General features: G+C 36.7%; 3 protein-coding genes across 3 annotated transcripts; all 3 read right to left on the reverse strand.

The window, feature by feature from the left end:
- Positions 1–1,162: 1,162 nt before the first annotated feature.
- Positions 1,163–3,423, reverse strand: LOC103966892 (expansin-like B1). Its single transcript, XM_009380115.3, has 4 exons — positions 2,776–3,423; positions 2,255–2,361; positions 1,758–2,072; positions 1,163–1,623 (listed from the first exon to the last, which is right to left on the reverse strand). Exons 1-4 carry the CDS (start codon positions 2,909–2,911, stop codon positions 1,426–1,428), a joined length of 756 nt encoding a protein of 251 aa, XP_009378390.2. The 5' UTR covers positions 2,912–3,423; the 3' UTR covers positions 1,163–1,425.
- A 1,498-nt stretch (positions 3,424–4,921) lies between these two features.
- Positions 4,922–10,346, reverse strand: LOC103966891 (ATP-dependent Clp protease proteolytic subunit-related protein 4, chloroplastic). The gene is given in 9 exon segments (XM_009380114.3): positions 4,922–5,153; positions 6,634–6,743; positions 6,824–6,937; positions 8,176–8,253; positions 8,425–8,551; positions 8,694–8,749; positions 9,638–9,841; positions 10,038–10,151; positions 10,153–10,346. Coding segments are annotated over 8 exon segments (918 nt in total). The 5' UTR covers positions 10,303–10,346; the 3' UTR covers positions 4,922–5,153; positions 6,634–6,668.
- Positions 10,347–11,780: 1,434 nt separating this feature from the next.
- LOC103966889 (heptahelical transmembrane protein 4-like) lies at positions 11,781–15,128 on the reverse strand. The gene is made up of 4 exons (XM_048579877.1): positions 14,885–15,128; positions 13,478–13,715; positions 13,051–13,327; positions 11,781–12,809 (listed from the first exon to the last, which is right to left on the reverse strand). Exons 1-4 carry the CDS (start codon positions 14,907–14,909, stop codon positions 12,156–12,158), a joined length of 1,194 nt encoding a protein of 397 aa, XP_048435834.1. The 5' UTR covers positions 14,910–15,128; the 3' UTR covers positions 11,781–12,155.
- Positions 15,129–19,844: the final 4,716 nt, after the last annotated feature.

Below are 19,844 nucleotides of genomic sequence, written 5' to 3' on the forward strand. Positions count from 1 at the left end.
AGGATGCCAAGGCTTTCAACTAAAGTATTTCAGACGAGAGAAAAGGAATACAAATATGATAGAAGAAAATAGAGGTAGGATGAGGAGGTTGTAATTTAGTTTGCCTTAGGTGTTTATAGGTGTCAAACACAATTGACAAAACAAACATATATGGAGCTTTTGAAGTTGTTGGGGTCAAAGATAACTAAAGACCCTATGCTAGCTCCGTCACTGATCACTTGAGTAGACTGAAATGGCATGTCTTTGCGAAAATGGATGTAAGGTCATCTCTTCTGGCTGGACATTCCACCTGTTATGCGCGGATGTGCATCGTCTTCTTCGTATTCTTTTATGATCCAAGTTGGAACTGAAATCAGAGTTATCATACATTGCAGAATTGGTTGACAAATTATAGAAGATGAGAGAAATTGAAATGGAAGCATATGAAGTAGTGAGATATGGAACTCAATGCACACTATTTATTCACACGTGAAGTTGAAGATAAAAGGTGTCATGTCGAGAGAAACCTAATAAAAAATTTAGAGAGTTTCTTACGAACTGACACGTTTCACTTGCAAATCATATTAATAAAATGATTAAGATTCAATCATAATAAAAATATCACGTCAAGAAAAATCTGTTCAGAAATCTCGAAAGTTGCTCCCGAACTGTCGGATGTCACTCGAAAAAACATATTTGAGAAATGCTAAAGATTCAATCATGACAAGGTGCCGCGCAGAGCAAAATCTTATCTGAGATCTTTGCTACATGGTTTATTAAAGGCTAAAAATGACACGGGCCACGTTTAGCCCTCAACCATAGGAGATGGCTTAAGCACGGTCAAAACAAAGGTAGTCAGTTTAGCCACTTGCTGGTAGCCTGGTTAAGCAATCCGAATGAAGTTCCACATTCAAAGGACCACGTTTATTTTTTGCTTTACGAATCTGGTTTTTTAATTTAATTTTATTTTTCATTCTATGCATTTCTGGTTTTGCCTTATTTTTATTATATATATATAAATAGCTGATCATTATTTGTTGTCTTTTAAAATACTATAGAGTATTTTATATTCTGAGTGTTTTAACCGTTAGATCTTTGTTTGAAAATACAAAATTTAAAATTCAATGGTTAAAACACCTGGAGTACCAGATACTCGGAGAGAGCACGCCAAAAGTTTTGGGTATAATACAATAACAAACTTTGTTTATAAAGCAAGCTTAAAGTATCCAACAAGGTGGAACTTTATTCATTCATATTACATAACCTCACCAACTGAAGGTGCAGAACCCCACTAATCCTTGGGCAAACGAAAGCCAAGTGCACTGGTTCCTAACAAGCATCATACATTAACTAATACTTTTAATTATTTTATACTAAATCCATGCCAAGCAACTAAACATAAAAAAGCAATAATATTAATCAACATGTAACTAAATTAGTGTCCTCCTAAGTGAGCTGAATGTCCGACTGATATGCAGCCCCAGCCTTCCAATCAGCAGGGATGACATTGTTTGCCTGCACCCATTTCACTTCTGCACTGCCACTCACTTGGAACCTCAAGCTAAGGGACCCCATTGGTGGGGTTGGAAGGTCCCACACTGCTCCATATGCTCTCCTCATTGGCCTCCATTGCTGGCAATCCTCCTGCCCCAACAAAAGAAAAAAATATTTTTAGTCAGACCAGTAATGTTACACGAATCACGTTTACGAAATTATATTAATAACATGGTAACTTGGTAAGTTGTATTTGAAATATTGAGTTGGAGTTGAATTTTCACCTGCCAAACCTCAACAGCTGTTATGTCATTTACCCCAGCAACATCCTGAATGACTATGGCAAGGTAATGAGGATATTTACTTTGTTCATGGACTTTGAACACAATGTTGTAACCAGAGAACTTGCAAGGGATCCTTCTGTATTCGATTTCAACGACACCGGAAGCAAATAATACCGCAGACGAAGCTGGATTGGTTGCCAACTTTGCATAAGCTCTTGCGCTGAAGATAAAGTCAGTTCTGTCGCCTTCGCCGTAGTCCGTCACCACCGTAGTTACCCCATCACTGCTGCAATGCTGAGGGACCTTGCACCTCACCTGATGAAACCACACTCAGTATTAACTACAGTATACTTAATTAAGTTAATTATTGTTACGATTAATTTAAAAAAGCCGGCCCGGCATGATTACTTGTCTATGCTTAGTGCTAATCAACATGAGTATTACTGTTCTTTTCGTCACATAGTAAATTATTGAAAACTTTGAGGAAGTGGATGTACCTGGTAGCATGCACCACAGCCAGTTCCGTTCCTCCATAGCCTAGAAACTGCGGTTACTTGACCGTCGTTGATCTTTCTTCCATATTCTCCAAACCCACAAGCTCCCGCTGCATCAGTAATATACCACTGTGAATATACATACCATAATCAAATATACTTACGTGCATGGAAATATTCTTTTGTCACACTATCTGATGACTTAACGTGATTATGTTACCAGACTGTAAATCTAAACTTTTATAATGTTGAAGTTATCTAGAATGTAAATATCCTTACGTGGTCAACATGTTTTTGGTAATGCAAGTTTGGTAGAGAATGTTACCCTACTATACATTTAATAGTTTTCTTTTGCATGATAAGCTAACATGTTATTTTCGCACTGCTATCAATCAAAATCACATGTTCAAAAATAGTTCTACTTGATCAATACCTTTGATTAACAGTTTAGCAACAAAACTGTCATGCACATGCACAAATATATTATGAACGTAAACATCGATTAGTAAGAAAGCTACACATACTTGGGGTCCCGTAGCAGTCTGGGCTACCATAGTAGGTTGCTCTAGAGGAAACAAATGCGTCTTGAGAGGTACATAGTGCAGGCAACAGTACCATGATACAAAGAAACCAAGTTATGTGCTTAAGCAAAAACTCCATGTCTCTGTGTGACAAAGTTTTTCCTAGACAATGCAAGGAAGTTAATTATCGCAAAGTAAGACGATAATCAGATAGATTAAGCTAATGAGTTTAGGAGGGTTGTGAGAGCAAAGGTATCTTAGTCCCAATATTTATAGTCGAGGCAGGGGGGAGGGTGCATGCTGAGGTGGATACATACCTTTTCTTCCACTTTGGGAATACAGGGTGCAAAAGAAATAGGAGAGCTCTGGAGTTTTGGATTAGATTGATAACGTGTACTTACACGTTGGACCTCCGATGTCTTTTTTTTTTTTTTTTTTTTGAGTGAAACGATAGCGTTAGTAAGTTAAATGTTAGATTAGCTACTGAGAGGGTTTGAACCCATGCCGTCATGTAAGGGCACAACACCCTTCCACCACTGTGGTAAAGGGCCACTTGTGTTGGATCTCCGATGTTGATCCGTTTGGTGGGCGGGACTGAATAGGTTGAGTCTGAGTCTGAGTCTAGTCTCGTCTCACATAGTCTCAATAATTTTGAAAAGAAATTACTATCTCTAACGGTTGGATAGTTGTCAAATGAAAACTCTTGTCTTATCATTATTAAATTCATCAAAAAGACTATCAATTTTAAATGGGATGTATGAAAACATATTACTATGTGTTAGTGGAGGGAATATTATATAATTCACAAATAGCTGAGCTGAACATTTTCGCTTGTTCCTTGAATGTGCAGGTTTAATTAAGTTAGGGTGCTCTTAAACCATCATTACATTTGGGACCATTCTCTGTCTATTCCTCCCTAGTTGTGTAGGTTGGACGAAAACCAATACTTTTGCCAACATTGTCTGGTGATGACTCCTAGTCACTATTACACGACTCTTTTCCGCTAATATGAGCAATTGGATCATTGGAGATCGACTGTTCTTCGTACCCTTCCCTTGTTCTATAGGTTCTCAGATCATTGCTAGATGTGGTGAGTTCAATGGTAGCGCGACTTCAATTCGTGTGGATGGTTATGAATTAGGGTTGTGGATTAATTTAGGATTTTGGTTGTTTTGAGTTATGGTCTTTTAGTTGTTAGTTTAGTCACTTGGTACGGGTCAATTGTTACGTGAGTTAATTTGATGGAAATGGTTTTCAATTGGAAACTGGTAGATGATCCTTGAGAAATTTAATTGGTGTTTTGAGTCAAATACCAAGGGCTATGGGATATAAACAAGTGGACTAATTGAAACCCACCAAAGCCATCGTCGGGTTTGGTTGTAACGCACTGACATGCCGACTGAGTGAGTAGGTCTATCAGATTCAGACTCACTCGGAGTGACTAAAAACCAAGGCATTAATCTCTAATGCCGTGTCAAAGTTTAAGACTAAAGGATGAGCACTTATAATTTCCCTAGCTAATTGGGTTTAAGATTTTGACGCGTTTGGCTTCAACCAACCAAAACAAGAGAAATTTATTTGAGAAAGCTAAAGAACGGATAACTTCGACATGTTTAACTTTTAAAATAGTCACAAGGATCCTCCTCAGATCCTTCAATCACATCCGTTCATTGTACATCGTACAGTAAAAAATCATTGTAAATTTTTTGTTTAAAATTGAATATAAACAGTATTTGACAAAAATTAGCTGCACGATATACGATAAATGTATATGATGGAAAGAAAAGTAATAGTACTAACAAAAGTTGAGGTGAGGGGAAGCAATGGCTAATGAGGTCCAATTAGAGTAGGCTTCCTGTCCAAATCCCAAATGGGGGGTAGGTGAATCGTCATCCCTTGCCCTCCACCTGCCTTGTTCCAACTTCCAAGCACACCATTTCTCTGTGCTGAGTTCGTAAGCACTTGGACGTGTGTTTAAATTCTGTAATACGAGATTAGTGACTAATCATTTCCTTCATTATCTTAACCACTATCACAAACATTCTTACCTTCAAATGTGATCCTGCTGGTGTTTCCTCCTCTTCAAGATTGTACTAGACGCACCACATGTGCCAATACGCAGATGATTAATTACCAAATTAACAAAAAATCAGCGAACACCAAGTGTACATTAAAAGTCAAAAGCAAAACACTTGCTTTCTTTTCAGCTGTTTTACACAGATGGTTCTTTGTGCTTGATACAAGTTTAGGCTATGTATTATGCATTGCTTTGCTGGAAAATATTTGTGTTACCACTTGGAAGCTGGATGCCCAGTTTTTCCATTGCATGGTGTGACTCTGGCCCGAGCATTCTCCACGACAATCACCACATAAACTTCAATCTGAAATCACAAGTTTGCATGCACATCGCGCAATGAAATATCACAATTGTCACAAATTTGAAGTTTAACTCCACTACCATTCTTTCAACAACAATTTAGAACATGTACAAAACTTACTTAATTTGGATCAACATAGTGCATTGATATTAACTAGTCTTTGATTAAAGTATTTAGCATTTGCAGCATAGACACACTTTTTGCTGTTTTGACCTCAGCAAAAGCACTTTTTGAATTAGCACTTTAGGCAAAGCATATTCTCTGATCTAAGCTTGTTGATCCAGCACTTGTAATAAAAAATTACATAACTACGGGCAAGAAGATAGACTTCACGAACCCAGTAATAACACACTTGTTTCAACTACAATGATGCAAACTTTCCAAACACGTATTAAATAATTTGTTCTTAATGATTATACCATGGTTCTAGGAGGGAGTTCCAACTCAAAGAAAGTGACTCACCATAAAATGGGCTAAAAAAATAACATCACTTGCATAAATGGGGCAACCACTTAGAGCAAATCATGGAAGAGAATCAGTCGACACAATCCACCGAGTATGTGTACGGTTAATATCACCAAATCTTCTACTTTCTCACCTCTCTCTTACACTTGTAAATTGGGTTGAAAAGGAAAGGCGAAAGGGTGATGTTTGTCGGAGACAAAACCAAAATTACAAACAATACAACATACCATCCACCAAAACCTCATTAGTCATCTTCACTCCCAAATTTACCAATCAACAAACGAAAAAAAAGGACAGCACCTCTGCCAAGTGTCTCCTTACTGAATCTTATGGAGAAATAGTGGTAAAGGTGGTAATGCCATGAAAAGAACAAGCAATTACTTCGCAAATCCAGAACCAACTTGTCCTCATACTAGAGCAATGGAATGGTTGAGAATTAAAACTGGGAGAGATTGTGAGCAGTGAAATTTTGAAAAGGCATATAAATGATACCAGAGAGAAATTTCCTAGTCAACAGAAAGTAAAGATCCAAAAACCCAGTTACTCTTCCATACCAGGCTTTTCAGATTATTGTGGCCATCATACCATAGCATATGAGGGGACTAAATAAGCTAAAAAGAAGTACAATGTCGATGTTATGGCATGATGTTCAATGGTACTACCCAAGAACATGGAGTTTTCCAAACTCACCAGGGGTTGGTGTGGATGAGGGAAAGGGGAGTGCTTTAACTAGAACTTTACACGTAAAAAGTCAAACCTAGTCGTTCCAAATAAGCCAATCACAACCCAACTAATCATCGTCCAGGAGATGTCAAAATTATTGAACAGAAAACAAGCACAAGTAATCACAAGCAGCGTAAATCAGTCCAGAAAGCTTAGGACAATTGCTGACTACAGTACACACTTAAACATTGATATTCACTCCAACATTAGCAAATGGTAAATTTCATGTAATGAGCAACAGAAATGAGTCATCCCATAACGTACAATCTGAAAGAATCTTGTTATTGCCCTGTACCTCAATATTCCTTCGGATAAGAATTCCAAGTCTTCCTACGGAATAAGTTGTGCTTTTTTAAGGTCTGAGACAACTCCCCTGTCTTCGGTACTCCTTTCATTGTACAGTACCTGGAAATTAGTTTGAAATGGGTGACATATGTTTGGTATGAGTTAGACAAAAATGTATTAACTCTTTCTATTTGAAATACCTTGTCAATGATGCCATAGTCAACTGCCTCACTTGGACTAAAATATTTTGGACGCCTAATGTCTGCTTCAATTTGCTCAGTTGACTTTCCCACATGCTTTGCGAAGAGTTTAACCTAAAACATAAATCAGACAATAAAACACTGAGTTGATAGGTCACCTAAGGCACTTCTTTTGTTGGTATGGAGTTATGAATGTCAATTTCTACGCTCCAATGCAAAGTTCTATACAATTAGTCACTTCTATACTCACCGAACATACCACAATTAGTCATTTCCTGTACTCACAGCACATACTACATCATGCTCCAAGAATAATATTTTATAAAGTTCATTTTGAAAGGAAAAAGGGGTTCCTCTCCATGTAGAAGATTGTGTTAGTTCTATCGTCTTTTGATTGATAGATTTGTTTCATCTCTTTGTTTCATCCCACCATATCAATTTCGACTTTCAGGTGTGTGCAGTGTATAACACTGGAATGGACACGACTCGCGTAGGACATGGAAAAATACATATTTTGGATATTGTGGAGTGTCCTTCGATTTTATTGACCATTTTCTTTTGGATACAGCTGGGACACGGTTAGGACACAGTTGTCAGCTTGTAATTATTTCAAAACTACATAGGTCAAATCGAAATGTGTAAAACTATACTGTCAAATTATAGTATTTAAACGATATGTTAAACAGTTAAAGGCCCAACCATCTCCCTATTCTCTCTCTCTATTTGAAAACCATACGGGGACCTAGCACTTTTTACTTTGTTGCAGAACTAGAGGAGAAAGCCTGAGAAAGCTCCTAGAACTGATTGAGAAGAGGAGATTACCTTCTATTATATGTAATTTTAAATCTATTGTCTTTTTTTTAGTGTCATTTATTATATTTAAGCTATATTATTGTTAATTTATGATTATTATTATTTTAATTACTGTGTTTTTGGCCATATCCAAGTCCAAATTTTTGGAAATCATGCCCAGAACCCATGTCCGTTGAACATAGATCAGGACTGTGAAGTAGATGCTGAAAGTAATTGAGTCTTTCTTTTTTCTTCTTTTTGTTTACATTCCCATGAATTATTACACCTGAGCTATATTTTTGAACTTGTACAGAGAGTTAAGTTAATTCCTGGTTTAATATAAATACTGCAAAAATCAATCCACATCCAAGATAGAAAACATATCCACTTGCTACACAAAAGAGAAAAATGGAAGAATAGAAATGAAAAGAGCTAAAGGAAAAATCTCTCCCATTCTTTGAAACTTTTGAATAACCATAAACATCTAACCAGCATTCAAACTAGTCAATGTGAACAGAGTGAAGGATGGCAACAAATATGTTTGTGACCACTAATCTTACCAACTCGTCTTTAACGTTCCTCACTTCCTTTCTTGCAAGTTCAATATCTGTTGCTTGACCTTGAAACCTCGCAATCGGCTACAGATAGATAAACAAAGAAGAGAAAAGTTCAGGTAAGAATTTAATACATGTATAAGTTCCACTTAACCAGATAAAAAAGTACAAATCCCAGTCCTTCCAACAAAAATTAAGAAACACATAGATAATACACCATCATGAAGCTCAACAAATTACTGATAAAGATCAAACCTGCTTCATCATGATTGTTGATGAGGGTAAAGCAGAACGGTTTCCCTTTGCACCAGCAGCCAAAAGTAAGGCAGCTTCTCCCCAAGCATTACCAACACAAAGAGTAAATATAGGTGGCTTGACATACCTACAGTGAATAGACATTAAGTTCGACCATTAGGGCAAAAATTCAGATCACCTCTTAAATTCAGCGAATACAAACTAGAACTGATCAACACAATAAGATAATTAAATGAATGACATAGCAGAAGAACATAAAGATGGATAACCTCATGACATCATATATTGCAAAAGCCTCTGTTTCATAACCCAACTTCTCCCCACCCTGAAGAATACAAGATAAGAATCATATAAAATGAAAAACAAACAAGGCGCCATTATTGAACAATCTTCATTGTTCACAGTAAATGCGGCAAGAAGCGTGAAAGCAAGAATTATCTATCTCCTAAGCCAACTACTGCCAAATTGATCAAACAGCATAGTTACCGTAAATGAACTTGAATTACACTTACAGTTACAACTACGAAAGAAGTCATGCAAAAGCAACCCAAAATTATAAAGGATAAGAGAAGAATAAAAGTGTAGTTACAAATTATACAGTATCTAACTACAGTTCTTTCTAAAAATTATTGGATGATAATACTGCTGCCACCAATGAAGACATTACCATACAATCTCACAACCACCATAATCCCATCACAAACCTTCTCCTTTGCAACCACCATAAGTTGGCATCACCTATGATCATATCAGAACTACCATTTTAATACATTGGAAGTTTGCAACAATCCCATTAACCGTACCACAACTAACTCCAGCACCAACACGAACATCTAAGCAACCGCTGACGTGAAATCTATCAGTACTACTACCAAAGTCCAACACAAGTTATTTCGTGTATTTATAATACACTCTCCAATTATTACCAACTGATGAACTGACCGATAATAAGAGAAAAACATGGACATCCCTACAAAAGTGACAACGGAGGTGATGTCACTTTGTCACACTACCCTCCCCAAATCTACCTTTTCACTATCAACAAACATTGAACCACTCGTCTTGTACCTATCCCTAGTATCAAGAGTTAACAATTAAAGTGTGGGTGTTCATTATTGACTTCGGGTGTGCTTCGAAGATGCCAATGTGTGAAACAAGCAGGCATTAGACCTAAAGCTAGCTGAAAATAAACGAAAGAGTCTTGACTGCTGACCTTGGTTGTTCCTGTGGAATTAATGTACAAGTAAATGGGCTTCGTGTCGTCTTCGTACTGAAGGTAGAGAAATTCGGCAAGTATCAACTCCGTCACCGAAGGAACAAGTGACATGCCCAAGTACACTATTCGGTTTTTGTATAGATATGATGCCAGGTCCGGAGGCGGCTGCTCCCATGCGCTTCCTCTTTGAAATGGAATAACCTAAACACACAAATTTCAATTCGATTCGAAATTCAAACTTCATTACACAATAATTGAAGCCTAGATGACCCAAAATCTCAAATTCCATCCGGATAAATTTCAATTGAGCTGAATTTTTACTTATAAATCGAAAAAATCAGTAGAAAAGAATACACAAGGTGAGAGTAAAATGCGGGAAGGTAATTTGGCGGAGTACCATGGTGACGACGCCGCGTGTGGGTTTGGAGCCACGAGACGACGCCGGATTGAGGAATGAAGGGCGGAGCTTGTGGCCGGAGAAGTCGGAGGAGAGGCTGTTGCCGGCGAAGGGTAGAGAGGAAGCTGGTGGAGAGGGAGGCTCTGGGAGGGGAATGAGACGACGTCAGATGGGGGCGGGTAGTGTTCAGGGCTCGGAAAGTGGTGGGCGTTGCTAACATGCGCGTGTGGAGCGCGAAGCAGGAAGCCGTGGTTGCCACCTCCATTGATGAGTTTCGAACGACTGGAGAACGCAGTAGCCAAATGGAAGGAGATATCGAAACCAAATAAAAGTGGGCTTTTTTCGTTTTTGGGCCATAAAATATTTAGCCCATGATATAGGACATTCCAGCCCAATATGTCCTTTGGTTCAAACTTTTTTTTTTTTTGGTAAAACATATATTTACACTGAAAGGTGGAATAATTGAACGCATCATTCACGATGTCTAAACTTAAAACTTCTTATTTATCTAAAACTTTTTACTTACACATGAAAAAAAGTTGAAGGGAAAAAACAAGAACGAGAAATGGTAAAAGTCCAATCGTTTTGCTATATAATCATCATGAAGATGTCAATGATTGGAGTTACCTAAAACCATGATTAATATTAGGCCAAGAGACTCTTTACATGACGGTGTAACATTGTTCCACAAAATATTTTCAAATATCTTGTTCTCTCACGAAGTAATGAGTTATAGGAAAAATTGTGCATGGATCGTGTGAAACTCACACACACTTAAATTTAGTGGTGGGCATAAACCAACTAAACCGTCCAAACCAGCCAATCTAAACTGTTTTGGTCGGTTTAGTTTCATTCTGACGAAGAAAAAGTTACACAATTTAAAAACTGAACTGATTTTATGTTGGTTCGTTTTGTTTCACTTTTGAAATCGATCAAAACTAAACCGAATCGACCGTATATCTTTTAATTATAATTTTTACTTATTTTACACATATCATAGGTTATTTAGATGTCTAACCGTACATATATTAAAAGTTGTAGAGACTATTAACAATTAGGAGATTTAAGCTTATGTGTAATTTAAGATTATAGGCGATAGGTTATTTGTTCTTAAAGCTTATGTTTGACTGTAACTAATAAATCGTTTGCTAACACAAAACTTTATTTAATTGAAACTTAGTTCTAGTTCACTTGATGAAAATTTATGTTCCAAAAACTTAAACCTTTTGATCGAATTGGAATGTGTGAGGTGTATAGATATTTAGAAAATTAAAAATGTTTTTAAATGTTAGACATTTTTTTATTGATGTATGGAGAATAGGCTTGAACCAACCAAACCAAACGGATTAACAATGATTTGGTTTGTTTTGGTTTCAATTGTGATGTTAGACAAAACCAAACTAAATTGAACTATTAAATGCTAGTTGGTTTGGTAATATATTTGGTGTCAAACCGAATCACGTGCATCTCTACTTTAATTATTGTTGCCAGAAGTATTAGTGTTAATAATGTTTAAGAAGATGCCACATTTTCATTTTGAAGAACTTGTTTTTTTTTTTTTTTTGACAAACGATAGGATAATTTACACCAAATTCATGAGAGGGGAGAATAAGAACCCGAAACGCATTAAGTTTAAGAGGAAAGCCCCGTAACCACCGGGGCAATCCATTCGAAGAACTTGCTTGAGATAGCAAAATGTTTTCAACATTACAATGGGGTCAATCAAAATTGAGATATGTGAAGGAGAGATCAATGGAACCCTTTAAACTTGAACAACATATCCAAACAATACTTGACTACATGTCGAAAAGGGAAGTCATTTCCGCACACCTATTTCCCCTCTTTGCACACCCTTACTTATTTCCATTCAAAAACGCTTACAAAGTTGTGTGCACAAATCATTTCCCTTCGAAAATGATTGCGGGGTTTACGAAAGGTATTTAATTTTTTACCAAACTGATAATTACATTTCCTGGAAGTTTTTCAACAAGAAAAAGGAATGTGTACAAATTTTCAGATGGCCAAAGGAAAAAGTTAGCTATACATCCAAATCCAACACAGAAGGGCTCCTTTGTATAATATTATCCAATGTTGGTCCTCCTACAGTCTCAATACAAGCTAACAACCCTTCAAGTCCCTCCATCTTAGGTACAGTAGACCGGCACGGTAGTGTGTGTAAGCTGCTGCCACAACCAAGATATGGAAAAGCTGGTGACTGTTCCCAGCAATATCAAACTTCCCCGGTCTCCACCGCTCGGGTATCCTTATAGCATAAATCAATGCCCCTAGTCCATAAAGAACCCCCATTAACACCTCATAGCCGGTAGTCTGGATGGCCTCTGGCTGATTCCTGAACACTATGAGCTTATGAACTAAAGGCACGACACCTGACACGCCCATCCCAAAGAAGAGAGAGGCACGATGGCTTCGAAACTTGGGTCCTTGGAAAAATGGGAGGAGGGAGAAAACCATGGTGGTGATACCTAGTATTGTGATGAAACCTAAGTAGAGGTTGCGAAGGAAGGGGTTGCACATGAAGGAGTAGTAGACAGGAGGGTAAAATGAGGTCACGATGAGTGCAGCAATGCCTGCATAGTCACATCTGTGAACTATGTAGGAAAGGCGCGCTGAATGGCAAGTAAGGAGATGGCATGTGCTGCTGGCTAGCAAGCAGAACATGGCTCCACCTAGGAACACAAAGAAGGGCCACCTTGTTATGGGCTGATACATAAGAGGGGCCACCATGTTCATCACGTCATCCGTTACTCCATCCTGCAATTGTTAAACAAATAACAAAGGCATAAGGCTGGGAAACAAAAGGACTTCCAATTAAAAAGTATGTTACCGTCGGTATATAGAACGGATTTTATAGAGACTTTATCAGAAAGTTATGTGCATCAGTAGCTGGGTAAAAAATTCATGCATGTAAGGGAATAAAAAAAACGTCGAATAGAATTTGAAAAGCACTCAAAGACATCTTTGCATTGGATTTAATCAAAGAGCAGGACAATACCAGAACAGAATTCTCTGTTTGATTGCCATGGGAGACCCGGTCAGGCAAGCAATTGGTGAGAAGTTCACTTATATTCCCTGAAACTGAGGAGAGAAAATTCATAGACGGCAAAGATAGCGAAGGGAGGCAATTCAACAGTTCCGGATGAATTCTGTGCAAATTGGCTCTTCTAATCATGTCAGACAAACGTTGCAGGGAGGACAGATCCATGAGGTCTGGAGCTTTTGTTGCTGTGTATATGGTTAGGAAAAGGAAAAGGAAGAACCCGATCAAATGCCTACAAAAAATGTGAATAACTATTAAGAGCAATGGTCTTAAAAGCATTTCTCAGCAGCACTCAACGTTATTTACTTGAGAGGCACAGCTTCAAAAAACAAAATAACTGGATTGTATTGCGGTAATAAGTATTAGGCACTAGAGTACTTACGTCCAGACATTAAGAGTCTCATTATGAATGGAGAAGATGCTTAGAAACACCTGCTTCAATGGCCATTCCGATCGGTAATGACCCAAAATGAACTCATTGTCCCTTAAAAAATAAGGCAATGAATGGTATTCAATAAGCTGATATTTAACTTTCTTCCAGAGTCTCTTTCCCTTCGCTTCCGTTGAATGCGTTTCGTTTACATCTTCATGGTTGAATTGATTTTCTACTGATCTTGTTTCTGCAACCAAGAAACAATAAGCATTGAGGAGCATTTTCCTACTAAGCACAGACAAGACTACAAACGAAGGTCTGTCAAAAATTTAAGTCCAAGAGCTTTTCTTGGAGAGAGATAACTACATACGGGAACACGCATCATATAAACAAAATCCATAACCATTTCGTTTTTAGTTTTCCCGTTGTTGTTATGAATAGAGGAGAAATACAAAGGAGAAAAGACGGACGAAGGACGGTGGAGGAATGACGGCGGGAAGGATGTGGAAGAAATGTAGATGGAAGAGTACACAAAGTGAAAACTAAAAACTGGAAACAATATTTAGTAGCTTTTCAAGTTTCTAGTTTTTGTTTTCTACTTTCTCCCCTCCGCCCTTCTTTATTCCTCATTCCTCCATATACATTCCTTCTATTTCTACCAAGGAAAAAGTGAAAACAAAACTAAAAACGAAATAACTATCAAATGGGCCATAAGTAAAGGCTCGTTTGGAAGTACTTTTAAATGATTAAAAGCACTTTTGGTAAATTGATTTTGGGTTCCAAAAACAGTTTTTTTGAGGATCCACTTAGATTTTTACTAAAAATTGATTTCAAAAATATTTCATCAAAAACGCTTTCAGTTATTTTACATGTGGGGTTCACTTGATCATTGACATACAAGCCTTCCACATTCTTGCTTTCCTCCGAGATACATATGGCCGGCCCTTCGGCGTCCCGGCGATACAAATACTGTTTCAGAGTTTGCTCTAATATTGACGGATAATTAAATGTTTCATCAAACCATATTGTTGGCTCTACAAATAGGCATGTCCCTTTTAATTGTACATGAAGATTATCCAAACCAAGATTTCTCTTGTGAAATTTACTGCCTTCTTCTCTTTTCTCCTCACCCATAACTACTAATTTTAAGATTAGCATTCCTAATCACAAGGATTTTTCTAATCTTCAAAGACACTACAAATTCTTTTGGCAAATTCTCAACAAATTGATAGGACTCCCATGAAACAAATTCTTTTGAAAAATTCTCAACAAATTGATAGGACTCCCATGAAAATCATACAAATAGAAAAACCAGGCCACAGTGCAATCAATCCTTCATATGCCATGACTAAAATCCACAGCTGATAACCAAAACATTAGAATTAGAAGATAATATATGAGGGGAAAAGTAATTACCTGATAATGGAGAGTCACCACCCATGATCAAGGTTCAAAACCCAAAAGGAGTTTTCTTGATGTTGTCTGGTTTTGGCGTCGATGGAAACAATGGATATTTTCTCGGGAAACGTTTTACATTCCTGGGGAACTTGAACACAGAAATGTATAAATTCTAGATGTTGAAAGAGTGGTGAGAGAGGGATAGGCCGGATCTTGGTTGTGGGATCCGAAGACTAATCAATGTATCCATCCATTATATATCACATAATTATTTTTTAATTTTTTATTTAAAATTAAACACAAATAATACTTAACGAAAACAATTAATTTTTTCTCGTAAAAACGTTTACTTTTCTAAGAATCTTGTGCGGGAAGAATAACGGAGAAAATAGAAAAGTATAAAATTCAGACGTTGAAACTTGAAAGAGTGTGGTGAGAGAGGACCTCTCACGAGGATGTCCAAGTGGCTACCTACTGCAACGACTGCGTGACTTTCACACAATTTTGTCCATTTCATTCTCGCAGATAAAATGACATAATTGTAGTGATTTTTTTTTTTTCCTTTTCATTATCATGAGTCAGAAGATTAAACACTATTTTAAAAAATTTCGCTTAGCATCGTTTAGGTTTCATCTAGGCATTAGGCTGGCTATCGTTCCAATTAATATTGGGTAAAGTACAAAAAACTACCTCAACTATTGGGGTCATGACAGTTTCATACCTCATCTTTTAAAATTGACAATGTCATACCGCATCTTACGAATTTGTGACAATGTCATACCTCCGTCAATTTTTCTGTTAGTTTTTCTGTTAAATGCTGACGTGGCAAGAGATGGGGACCACTTTCTATTAAAAAATTAATAAAATATTATTAAAAACTAAAAAAAATATTTAATATTTTTAAATATTAAAATAATAAATAAAAGTAAATTAAAAAAAAGGGTAAAGTACAAAAAACTACCTCAACTATTGGGGTCACAACAGTTTCATACCTCATCTTTTAAAATTGACAATGTCATACCGCATCTTACGAATTTGTGACAATGTCATACCTCCATCAATTTTTCTATTAATTTTTTGTTAAGTGCTGACGTGGCTAGATTCGGGACCTAATTTATATTAAAAAATTATTAAAAACTAAAAAACAATTATTTAATATTTTTTAAATATTAAAAAATAAAAAAAAGAAAAAAAAAAAAAAAAAAACCCCTCGTTTCGTCCCTCCCCTCCCCCCTCCTCCCTCCTCTCTCCTCTCCACATCTTCATCTTCTTCCCCCACCTGCGAAAAAAAAAAAAAAAAAAATTCCAATTTGTCTTCCCCCCACACCCACACTCAATTTCCCCACACCCACACCCACACTCAATTTCCCCACACCCACACCCACCCACACTCTTCTCCTTCCTGCAACCCAGAAAAAAAAAAAAAAAAAAAAAAAACCCCAGATCCCGTCGGCGGGAAGATGGGTGAGCAGAGAAGGTCGAGGATGGGTGCGGAAGAGGATGTGGAGAATGGATGAAAGTGGTGGATTTGGGGTTTGATGGGTTTTTAAATTTTTTTTTTTCCTTCTTTTTTTCCTCTTGTTCTTGTTCTTGTTCTTCTTCTTCTTTCGCAAGGGAGTTGATGGTTTAAAAAAAAAAAAAAAAAAAAAAAATTCCTTCCTCCTTTTTTCCTCTTCTTCTTCTTCTTCCTCATTCTCTTTCTCCTTCTCCTTCTTCTTTTTCCGCAGGGGGTGTTGATGGGTTTTCAATTTTTTTTTTTTTTTTTTTTCTTCTCCTCCTCCTTTTCTTCCTCTTCTTCTTCTTCCTCCTTCTCATTCTCCCTTCTTCTTCTTCTGCGCCGACAAGGGGGAATTTTTTTTTTTTTCCTTCCTCCTTTTTTTCCTCTTCTTCTTCTTCTTCCTCCTCCTCCTCCTCCTCCTTCTCCTTCTTATTCTTCCCCAGGGGGTTGTTGGGTTTTCAAAAATTTTTTATTTTTTTTATTTTTTTGGGTTTGCAGGTGTGGGGGAAGAAAATGAAGATGGGGAGAAGAGAGAGGAGGGGGAGGGGGAGGGGAGGGACTAACTGATGGTTTTTTTTTTCTCTGCTTTTTATTATTATTTTAATATTTAAAAAATATTAAATAATTTTTTTTTAGTTTTTAATAATTTTTTAATAGAAAGTATGTCCCGAATCAAGCCACGTCAGTACTTAACAGAAAAATTAACAGAAAAATTGACGGAGGTAGGGCATTGTCACAAATTCGTAAGATGCGGTATGACATTGTCAATTTCAAAAGATGAGGTATAAAACTGTCGTGACCCCAATAGTTGAGGTAGTTTTTTGTACTTTACCCTTTTTTTGTTTTAATTTTACTTTTATTTATTATTTTAATATTTAAAAAATATTAAATATTTTTTTAGTTTTTAATAATTTTTTAATAGAAAGTGGTCCCCGTCTCTTGCCACGTCAGCATTTAACAGAAAAACTAACAGAAAAATTGACGGAGGTATGACATTATCACAAATTTGTAAGATGCGGTATGACATTGTCAATTTTAAAAGATGAGGTATGAAAATGTCGTGACCCCAATAGTTGAGGTAGTTTTTTGTACTTTACCCATTATTATTTAAACATTTGAAAATTAAGAAATAGTGCCTAGATCTGTTGAGGCGCTCACCTAGATTACCTAGGCACTCTCCTAGCCTGCCAAGACCCGCTTAAGTTGCTATTCACTTAGACAGAAAATAGATAACTTTCATTTTGTATTTTATTTTTTTAATAAATTGTAAGAAACTTGTTGCATACTTAAATGAACACACATTATATGTTTGTCCCTATGTTTTCATTTGTTTCAATACTTCATAATATATAGGTCATTCTATTTTATAATTTATGATGAAATTATAAATATTTTAAGTATAAGAAAATACTTATTTAAACGAAATATAATATATTTACTAAAATCTATCTAAGCGCTAGATCCTAACTCGCCGTCCGACTATCCTAACGTTTTTTTAGAACCTTCAATTTAAATATTGAAAATAAAAATATCACATAACGTCGATCCTCTAATTTATAAGGTATTGAACTTCCACACCCGCATCTTACGTCGTTAGATTATTAAAACATTGGAGATTTTTTACTAATTATGAAAAGATTCAAATTAAGAACAATGGATTGAAGTAACTTATTTTTTATTTCTATTTTAGTTAATTTTAACAAAAGATACTAGAAACCTAATATAAGAGATCGCTAAAGAATTTAATTTGCAATAGTAACAGCGTGATATGATAGTGAGTATGATCGGAGAGAATTTTTCAAATCTTTCCTAATTTTATTTTATTTTATTTTATTTATCATAAAGTCAATTTTTATTATGATAAAAACTAGTACAACATCTAAAAAAAAGGGGATAAACAACTACAAGAAAAGTAAAAGGTCCAAGCAAAATGAGAGCAGCAACTCAAAATACAACCACACAAGCTTAGGCTTGAAGGCAGCATAAAATAGACAATAAAAAACCTTAATCTCCAGCAGCAAAGACAACATCATTGCCGCCGTCACATCCTTGGAGGAAGCCAAACTCCGAATCGAGAAAATAGACACCAAATCCAAATCCCTTTCACTAATCCTTGCAAATATATACAAACAAAATATCATACGGGTAGAGAGTGAGGCTAAGGGGTATGTAAAATACCCAACACTTAGCCTCGATGGGGATTCGGCATTGGCATGCCGGTTGGGGGAGGGCAAGTGAATGAGGGTAGTAGATGTGGTATCCTATTCCTGATCGGAGTCCACCTATCCGAGTACATGGTGAGATAGGGATAGAGTATCACATCTAAGGAGGACAGATGATGGAAAGTTAAAAGACAGAAAGCAGTAACAGTAGGCAAAAGATGTCGGATAAGAGGCATGAAGCCCAGATCTGAGACAAGCTCAAGGGATAGTTGAGACCCAACTCAGGGAAAACTGAGATAAACTCAGAGAGAACCAGGAATAAAACGAAAGAAAAAGATTGGAAAGAGGAGAGGAAGAGATGAATGCAGGGAGGGGGATAGAGCATAGGAAGTGAGGGGAGGAAAAAGAAGAAAAAGGCAAAGGATGGAAGGAGGAAAGAAGGAGACTAGAAAGAGGAAGAAGTAGCGGGTTACCGCCTACCCCGAGCAAGAGCAAGGGGCGGCGGCTGAAAGTTGAAGTCGGAGAAGAGGCTCTAGATCTGGGTTCTTGCGTGGAATACAATTCCGAGGGCTTTAGTATTGTAGTTATAGGCTCATTAGGGTTGCTAGTATCCGTTAGTGGGTAGGATTCGAGGGACGTGAGGCCTATATAAGTTTGAGATCCCTATGCACGCTGCTAACACACCACAATCTTAGAACTACCCATTAGTTCCTTGTATAAGAAGCAGCCGTGCGTAGAAGTGCTTCAAGCTATTCCGTCCTTGTGTTTGATCATCCAATAATTCATTATGTTGTCTTCTCCAAGTAAGTAAGGTTACGTGTTTTGATTAGCATGAACTGATAAAGTTTACCATTGGTATCAGAGCATAGTTTTGTGCTATCAAGACCAATAAGAAACACTACTAAATGTCTACATGTTTATCTTAATAGTTCTTCCAGTTTAAAATATGCATGCAGAACTAAAGCTCAAATATCAAATCCTGGAATTATAATTTGTTATTGTTGTTGTTTTCGACTGCTCTGATATAACCATATAGATGTTATTCAGAGGAGGTGTTGAGCGGGAGCGAAATCTGCAGTCGCACAGGGCCCCAAATTTTAAGGGGCCTCAAATTTTTGCCATCTAATATTATGTAATAATGTTCTATATTTAAAAATTGTTTTTGTTAGCACTTTAAAATCTCATTATGCACTGCTTAAAAGAGTATTTTTTTTTCTATTCTAAATATAAAATTTTGAAGTGCAATGAGTTATTTTGGGTATCAATAGTAACCTCCTAAAAAGGGATATTTTTCAATTTTATTATATTATAATGTTAT

The sequence above is a fragment of a genome, unplaced genomic scaffold, assembly GCF_019419815.1.
Source record: "Pyrus x bretschneideri cultivar Hongxiangsu unplaced genomic scaffold, Pyrus_bretschneideri_v1 Contig14, whole genome shotgun sequence".
Lineage (NCBI taxonomy): Eukaryota > Viridiplantae > Streptophyta > Magnoliopsida > Rosales > Rosaceae > Pyrus > Pyrus x bretschneideri.

Coding starts and splice junctions, on each gene's coding strand:
- LOC103966892 (XM_009380115.3), bottom strand. CDS start 2,911: ATGGAGTTTTTGCTTAAGCACATAACTTGGTTTCTTTGTATCATGGTA. Junction 2,362..2,775: donor AGACTGCTACGGGACCCCAA/GTATGTGTAGCT, acceptor TTACTGATGCAG/CGGGAGCTTGTGGGTTTGGA. Junction 1,624..1,757: donor CAGCTGTTGAGGTTTGGCAG/GTGAAAATTCAA, acceptor TTGTTGGGGCAG/GAGGATTGCCAGCAATGGAG.
- LOC103966889 (XM_048579877.1), bottom strand. CDS start 14,909: ATGGGTGGTGACTCTCCATTATCAG. Junction 13,328..13,477: donor GAGACTCTTAATGTCTGGAC/GTAAGTACTCTA, acceptor CATTTTTTGTAG/GCATTTGATCGGGTTCTTCC. Junction 12,810..13,050: donor AAACAGAGAATTCTGTTCTG/GTATTGTCCTGC, acceptor TAACAATTGCAG/GATGGAGTAACGGATGACGT.